Source organism: Pseudochaenichthys georgianus, unplaced genomic scaffold, assembly GCF_902827115.2.
Source record: "Pseudochaenichthys georgianus unplaced genomic scaffold, fPseGeo1.2 scaffold_1698_arrow_ctg1, whole genome shotgun sequence".
In the NCBI taxonomy this organism is placed as follows: domain Eukaryota; kingdom Metazoa; phylum Chordata; class Actinopteri; order Perciformes; family Channichthyidae; genus Pseudochaenichthys; species Pseudochaenichthys georgianus.
In genome coordinates this window covers 15,001-23,657 of record NW_027262493.1, presented here as the reverse complement: position 1 = coordinate 23,657, position 8,657 = coordinate 15,001, and the positions used below count along the sequence as shown (strand labels likewise).

Here is an 8,657-nt window from a genome sequence, read left to right as displayed (position 1 = left end):
CACACAAACACACAAACACACTCTCAGGGTCTATATGATGTCTTTGAAGCAGTCTGTCAATCAATCACACACTAATTCCCAAGGTACCGTGGTCGCCATTAGCGACAGGGGTCGATGCTCGGTAACCGTGGACACAGCGGACAGCCATCGATCCGAGAGTGTGTGTGTGTACCTGTGTGTGTGTGTGTGTTTGATAGTCATTATGGAGAACAGTACTGTGGCTCTGCCCTCGATATTGATTGTCTTCTGGTTGCATCGAGGCGAAGCGGGCGTTCGGACTCTTTGTCCGAGTGTGTGTGTGTGTGTGTGTGTGTGTGTGTGTGTGTGTGTGTGTGTGTGTGTGTGTGTGTGTGTGTGTGTGTGTGTGTGTGGGTGTGTGTGTGTGTGTGTGTAGCCTTGTTTCCTGTATCTATATATGCATCTTTGTGAGTGTGTGTCAAGGTGTTCTTCAATAATCAATGTGTGAATGCAGTCCTGACCACACACACAGACTCCATTTTTTTTTTTTTAAACCCCCCTCTTCCTATGTGTCCTAGATTTTGTGTCCACATGTTTATTTTTAAAATTAAGTAGCATTAGTTTGAACCCTTACACTTGAACTTTATATCCAGAAATAATATAAGTAGCTTAGATTTGACCAGCCTTTTTGCCCCTAACCGAGATATTTGAACATGTACTCGACCTTTAGCACCACTTTCTTTACAGACATACATTTGTTCACGACATGACTGCGTGTGTGAAGGTGTGTCAGTGCTTAAGGGGTGAATGCAGTCTCCTCTGCGTATGCAACATTTACACTTTAGCTACATCCAGAATTGGTTTGAATCAATTCCATTTGACATTAGCAAATGACTGATTTCGTTGGCCATGTTTTCGTTACTCCAGACTGGATATGTTCTACTTCTATTGGACTTACCTCCGTCCATCCCACTGCTTCTCGTCTTTCTGGTTTTCCCTTTCCAATCCTCTCTCTCGCTTCCTTTCCATCTCGCTTGTTTCTTTGACCTGTTTTTCTGTTTCCTCTCCGTACTATTACTTCCCTTTGTTTTCCCTTTTCCCTTTTAATGCATGTTTCATGAGTTGCATTGTCTGTTGTGGAGGAAATTGATAGTACATCTTTTCCTTTCTTTCTTTTGCTTTTGAAAAGAGTCACATCTATCTTTTTAGTGACACGGAAACGACAAATTAAAAACAAAACAGAATTAGTCAAATGAAATAAAAACGAAAAGGTACATAGGGGTTGTTTTGAAATGACAAATATCTTCACATGTAAGATAAGATAAGATAAGATGGACCTTTAGTCGTTTAACAACAGGGTAAGATTGAAAAACAGGACAGCACAGAATAATACAATCAAAGATAAAAAAGTAAATTATATACAATTAAAGGTGGGGTAGGTCATTTTGGAGAAACCAGCTCTCGAATTTTAAAATACACAGCCGGAAGAAATCTGCCCCTTCCTCACAGAGCCCCTCCCCCAACACACACGAACGCGCACATGACCAATGAGGGCACGAGATAAGTGTGTGCCCAGATGGAAGGCTGACAGGCAGGTAGGCCATCCAGTTACTTTAGCCGGCTCAGATGATTGGTCGAGCTTTTTACAGCGCTACGGCTTCAACAACAAACAAAAAGTGTATCTCGAACCGGTTTCTCAAACTTACCTACCCCACCTTTAAGTAACTATGAAATAAGAAATGAATTAAAATGAACATATTTGGTCATATATACATTTTAGATATATTTACATGGATGTGTGAAAACTAAATGTTATGTCCTACTTAAAAACACACACACACACACGACAGTGGCGAACCGTCAGGGCCTTCAAGGTATTCAGAGAATACCCTGGAGCACTGAGATAAAACAAACAAAAAAAATCGATTTAATTATATAAATAAAATGAATAAATGAGAATATCTGTGTTGTTGATCTGTAATATTAAAGTGTTACGTTGATTTGTTTGTCCTTCTCGGACCATGCTACGCATTTCAGTAGAAAAGAAAGCAACCAATCAGATGTTGTTCTGGGTCTCTGGGTAGAATATCCTTCAACCAGGTATTCTACATCCTTGATCGAATGCCCTGGCCGTTGCACTGAATGAGAGCGTACGTTTGGACTGACAGTTTGATCAACCAATCATATATTGATTTGTAGCCAATGGGCGTGTTCTTCCAGAGTTCCCCTCGGTTCCAGGGTGTTCTAGAAGGCCCGCTAGTTACCTGGCTCGAGACAGAGGATCTAGAACGAATGCGACGAAGCAATTCATGCCGTTTTATTGTTTTTCACGTTGAAATGACAAGTGCAACAGGTGAATATGAAGTTGTTGAGGAATTATTGTGAGTACCCTTTTCAAGACGACAATTCAGTGAAAAGACGGACATTATAACGCCGGGGAGGGAGGGGGGGGGGAGGGGCGGCGGGGGATGGGTGTGTCTACAGAAGGTCCAGTTGTGATGGCCACGGTTCCCCAATGACACACACACATATCAAAGTCAACTTTATTGTCAATCTTTCAGTTTGTGTGTACAGACAGAGATCGAAATACCGTTTCCTACAATCCTGAGGAATACAAAATACAAATATATATAAAAATATGTATATACCTATATATATACACATTTTACATATGCACACATTAAGACACGTACACCCTCTCCTTCCTAACAGAACCCCCCTCTGCATCACGATAACCTTGGTTGGTGTCCACGCCTGCAGCTCCGTCTGGCTGGTGGCCTCTTTCCTCCACCATGCTCCTCAGCGTCTCCGTTCCTCTCCGTCCTCCTCTCAGCAGGACGGCAGACAATACGTCTGGTCGCTCTGCCTCGGGCTCTCCGACCCCTTTCTCTCCCCTCTTTATCCTCCCTTTCCTTTTGAACCCCCCCCCCCCCCTCCCCTCGTTATGTGTCACACGGACTGAGGAATCACTTACTGGAGGGTTCAGCTCAGATTGATACACCGTCAGCTCTATTAGAAACCCTTCATCTGCCCCACAGGAGGGGCATGCACGTTGTTACGGTGAAGGACAACTGTTCAAATTAAAGGCACGAATACAAGTGTTCCACTAACGTAACCGTGGTCAGATAAATGGAGTATTATTACAAAAAAACGGGGGAAAGTGGAAGCGATGTCTGTGTTTTTGATGAGAGGAGGAACACCAAGACATAATGAGATCAAAATTAAGAAATGGAAGAAGTGACATGACACTTGTTAGACGCCTTTATCCAAAGCGACTCACATACTCAGTACTGAGGGCCATCCCCACTGGAGCCATGTGGGGCGAAGGGTCGCAGGGACACAGCCACATGCTGCCTGCAGTGGGGTTTGAACCCCTGGTCTGAACGCCAACGCACTACGCCACACGCCCTATTAGGATCCTTAACCTAAGTAAAGTTGCACTGTAAAAACACTTTACTGTATGTGAATTTAAAATCGTATTTAAGTAAAATAATGTAAGTATTGTTAGCAACATCCATTTAAAGTGAAAACGTGCAACTTTTGAAGCCCTTTTTGAAACAGCTGTGAAGATCTGTGTTTTCTGAAATGAATGTGGCGTTCAGCTATCCGCCATTGTTGCTAAATCTAACATCGACACGCTTTCTAGTAACGGGGGTCTGTCGCTGCCCGATCTGCAGCGCGCAAGGCGAGATGGTCCGCCATATTGGACAACTCCGTACGGCAACCCAAGAAGGACACTTGACACAGTGGCTTTTGGCAAATCATAAAAAGAAAGTTATTGTTATTACAACGTGACTTCACTATTATTTTATTTAACTGTTTTTATTGGGTTCTTTTATTCGGGGTTAAGTACTTTGTCAGAATACGTGAGGAATGGATTTAACTTCTGTGAGACAGCTATATCCACACGTTCACAGTTCATATGCATTCAGCACGATGGCCGTCTAACAGAAGTGAGAGCAGCCGATCGGGTCAAAAGTGCTTTCCACTTCCTCCCGTGAATCAAACATGACTTTTTGCCACCAACAGTGACGCTTATAAGACGTTGGAGCGCTAGCCAATAGAATTGCGCCGTAGTAATGTCACGATGTTCCGGAAGTAAACCAACATAATAACGTAATATAGTCATTTTTTTTGTATTCATCCCGCGATACTTTCTAATTAATAACGTCCAAAAACAAACACTTACTAAGAAGCAACAATGTACACAAATAATAATGAAATTAAACATAAATACAATTGAAAATATCCTTTATTTCTTTACGTTTAAAAATAATAAAATCATAGCGATGTCCACCGAATGAATGTTGTGTTGTCTTTAGCTCTCCACCTGTGTGGGTAATGGAGGCGCTCCGGTAGTTTCACCTGCAGACAGGCCTCTCTTTCTCCCTCCCCCCCCTCATTCACCCATCCCTCCCTTCATCCTGCTTCAAATTAAATTTCAAACAACGCCCCCCCCCCCCCCTCTTTCTCCCCCCTCCTCCCTCTATCTTGTTTTCTTTATAGCTTGCAGACAACTGTACTGTGTGTGTAATGGACATTCCTGCAGGGCCGTCAACCGTGACCGGGGCAAAACCAACTGACCTACACACACAAGCTCACACACACACACACACACACACACACACACACACACACACACACACACACACACACACACACACACACACACACACACACACACACACAAGTATGCACAGATAAGCATGCATGCATACACACACATTTATACATGAAAGCACACTGTACGTACACACTCAGCACGATGAAAAAAAGCTCACGTGCACACAAGTACAATAGTGCATTTACACAATAGGGCACACACACACACACACACACACACACACACACACACACACACACACACACACACACACAGGGTCATCGCTCTCACTCTGCTGGTTGTTGTGTATAGAAGTCAGTTCCAGGTCAGCGGACAGAGCCAGGGATCTTAGTCCATACAAAAGAGTGTGTGTGTGTGTGTGTGTGTGTGTGTGTGTGTGTGTGTGTGTGTGTGTGTGTGTGTGTGTGTGTGTGTGTGTGTGTGTGTGTGTGTGTGTGTGTGTGTGTGTGTGTGTGTGGCAATGGGGGGTGTGTTCCCAGTGTGTGTGTGTGTTGTTTTCCTGAACGTGTGTATCAGTGAATATACATCGGCCCCGAGGCGACTCAAACACCCTGAAACACTTCCACAAGACGCTCAAACTGAAAAGAAAATGTTGACAGCGACACAGCATCAGTATGTGTGTCACAACTCGCCGCAAAGCATCATGGGTAACATTGGATGACACCTGAGCTTTCCGAGGAGAAGTCAACAACACCTGTGATTGATTGGTGGATTGATTTGTGGATCTGAGAGCAGATGATGACACCTTTCTTACCTTTTCCTGTCATTGCTAAACGTGTTTGTTTTGCATAATGAAGATGATGTAACCGTTTCTCTGTGTGTGTGTGTGTGTGTGTGTGTGTGTGTGTGTGTGTGTGTGTGTGTGTGTGTGTGTGTGTGTGTGTGTGTGTGTGTGTGTGTGTGTGTCGCAGGCCTCACAGCAGCAGCCATGGCCGAGCTGCAGAAGTTCCAGAAGATGAAGATGATGATGAGTCTGCAGAACGGCAACGAGTCGGACAACGACGACTTACACTCCAACACAGGTAACAGACACACACCAGGGGCCTGTACTACGAAGCTGGTTCAACCTAACCTGGATATGTTTGAGTTAGCCGGTTGGCCTAATCCAAAACATACGCGCTCTCGCTAAACTGTCCTACGACGCTGGTTATCAAGTGGATCGCTCAAGCCAGCCGTGTCCTATCTAGTTAGGTGCGCGTTCACTTGAAAGGGGTGGTATCTGGAGCATTCGACCAATCACAAACATGGAGAAGCGTACTGACAGCGCAGCGTCATACTTCCTGAATGAAAAGTGAACTTTAATACTAGTCAAAAATGAAGAAGTTCAACTTTAAACATCCATGACTTAAACACTTGATCAGGATCAAAGCCTCAGAGCTGCAGCTGCAAGGTGAATACAGCTGGAACAGAAAAAGTGTTTGAATGCGTACATTAACAGGTTTATGATATCACTGCCCCGTCTAAAACACCATCTGACTTTCATTACATTTGTCTCGAGTGTTTCGTCAACTTATGTGTTGCTTAAAATAATACTTCTGCATCCAGTATGTGACACTGAGAGTGTTGCACGGCCAGATACGGCTCAGCTGACTCAGATCAGGAGATATGTGATACATTATGAAGTGATATGCCGCGGACTGTACTTAATGTACTCTGATCCGGGTACTGATGTTGAGGCAGATATTTAAGTAAGCTTTCTTAACGCTAATGTTATAATAGTCAGATTGCTCTGAAGATGGAGGTGATATTCTATTCATGTTCACGTTCACACAGTCGGTGATTTTTGCCGGCCGTCTTTCCTGCGACAGCAGTTTTCCTGTATTTCCTTTCTCCTGTAATATGACTTGATCGCTTTGAACTCCGCACACTGAGCTCTGATTGGTCAGCAGGCGGTGCTTTCACTGAGTTGAGCTCTTAGCCTGCAACCTAACCTGGTCCCGACCAGGTTAGCTGCTTAGCATATATTACCATGGAGATCTAGCCTGCTAAAAAGAGAACCAGCTTCGTAGGACCGGAAAGCCGGAGTTTTCCCTGAATTTAGCTGGCTAAGCGAAAATCCTGCTTCGCAGTATACCCCCCTGGACAACGACACACACACCTGGACAACGACACACACACCTGGACAACGACACACACACCTGGACAACGACACACACACCTGGACAACGACACACACACCTGGACAACGACACAGTTACAGTGTGTTTTTAAAGGGCACACAGTTCATTTCCTGACAGGAAGTGTTCAATGAAGGGTTCCATTGCAGGAATACAAGAACTTGCTTTAAAATAAAAGTGCGATAATTATATAATATAATTCATTTCAAATAATACATACAAACCAATAAATAATAATAATATATATTGATATAGATAAATTCATAATAATAATTAAAGTAAATATAATTAAAAACAATATTTTAAAAAGTCATATATTTACAAAAAACTATTTATAATATAAATAATAATAAATAAAAGTAAAAATAATAATAAAAGTAATAATAATTAAATAAATAAATAAAAGTATTAATAAATAAATAAAAGTAATAATAAAAAAATAAAGTAATAATAATAATAACTAAAAGTAATAATAACAATAATAAATAAATAAAAGTAATAATAAATAAATAAAAGGAATAATAGTAATAATAAATAAAAGTAATAATAATTATAATAAATAAATAAAAGTAATAATAACAATAATAAATAAAAGTAATAATAATAATAACTAAAAGTAATAATAACAATAATAAATAATAATAAATAAATAAAAGTAATAATAAATAAATAAAAGTAATTATAATATTAATAATAATAATGAATGAAAGTAATAATAATATTAATAATAATAATGAATGAAAGTAATACTAGTTAAGCGTCTGACTGCAGTAAATATGGCTGCTGTTAAAGGCGTTCTTGTTCCGCTGTTCGGTGGAGAAGTATCTGACAGGAAATGTACTTCAGTGCTAAGTGAGTGACATAAATAAAAACAAAGACTTAACACACACACACACACTCTCACACACACTCTTTCCGGGCCACTCCGTCTCTGCTGTGTTTGCTTCTCTGAATTATTAAAAGGGCAGAAAACAAAAAGCTCTGTTTCCATCTCTTCAGCTGACCTGGCTAATGTGCTGATAGAGTTTCTCTTTTTATTCTCCCGTCCTTTTTTATTTATTCCCTCCTTTTATTTCATTCAGAGTGTGTTGTTTTGCGAGTCTTGCCTTTCATTGTCCGACCTTATTTCCCTTTGTGAGAGACACTCACACCGGCCTGGGAAACTCCGGGAGTACAATAGGGGAGAGGAGACGAGAGAAAGGGGAAAGGAAACGAGGGAGGGAGGATTCATGACGAGAGAAAGGGATATTTAGGGCGAGAGGAAAACGTAGGAGAAGAAAAGATGAAAGTCGATCGCTCGCGTTTGTTTGCTTTATCGAAATATGAAATCACAGAGGAGTGATGGAGACAGAGGGGGAACTGTATCTGTGTTGCTCTTACCAAGAGAGGAGGCAAGGAGATAGCGTACAAGAGGAAGAACAAGAGGAGGAGGATCCTTAGCCGAAGTCAAAGTACTCGTACTGCACTGTGAACACTTAAATACATGTACAAGTCATAAAAGCATTTAAGTATTATTAGTAAAATCCACTTAAAGTGACTTTAAAGAGTCCTCTCCTGCTGATGTTCAGGTGTATATCAGTATGTAGTGTCTCTACTTTAAAGAGTCCTCTCCTGCTGATGTTCAGGTGTATATCAGTATGTAGTGTCTCTACTTTAAAGAGTCCTCTCCTGCTGATGTTCAGGTGTATATCAGTGTGTAGTGTCTCTACTTTAAAGAGTCCTCTCCTGCTGATGTTCAGGTGTATATCAGTATGTAGTGTCTCTACTTTAAAGAGTCCTCTCCTGCTGATGTTCAGGTGTATATCAGTATGTAGTGTCTCTACTTTAAAGAGTCCTCTCCTGCTGATGTTCAGGTGTATATCAGTATGTAGTGTCTCTACTTTAAAGAGTCATCTCCTGCTGATGTTCAGGTGTATATCAGTATGTAGTGTCTCTACTTTAAAGAGTCCTCTCCTGCT

At 41.5% G+C, this 8,657-nt stretch overlaps 1 protein-coding gene across 1 annotated transcript in view; it reads left to right on the top strand.

Annotated features, from left to right (window-relative positions):
* Positions 1 to 5,498: 5,498 nt before the first annotated feature.
* LOC117441464 (dachshund homolog 2-like) overlaps positions 5,499 to 8,657 on the top strand; it is a gene marked incomplete at its 3' end in the record, with an annotated part of 14,836 nt that continues 11,677 nt past the window's right edge. Inside the window, exon 1 of the mRNA XM_034077551.2 lies at positions 5,499 to 5,604. Within this exon, the coding sequence (XP_033933442.1) occupies positions 5,511 to 5,604 (94 nt within the window). The remainder of the gene's footprint in view (positions 5,605 to 8,657) is intronic.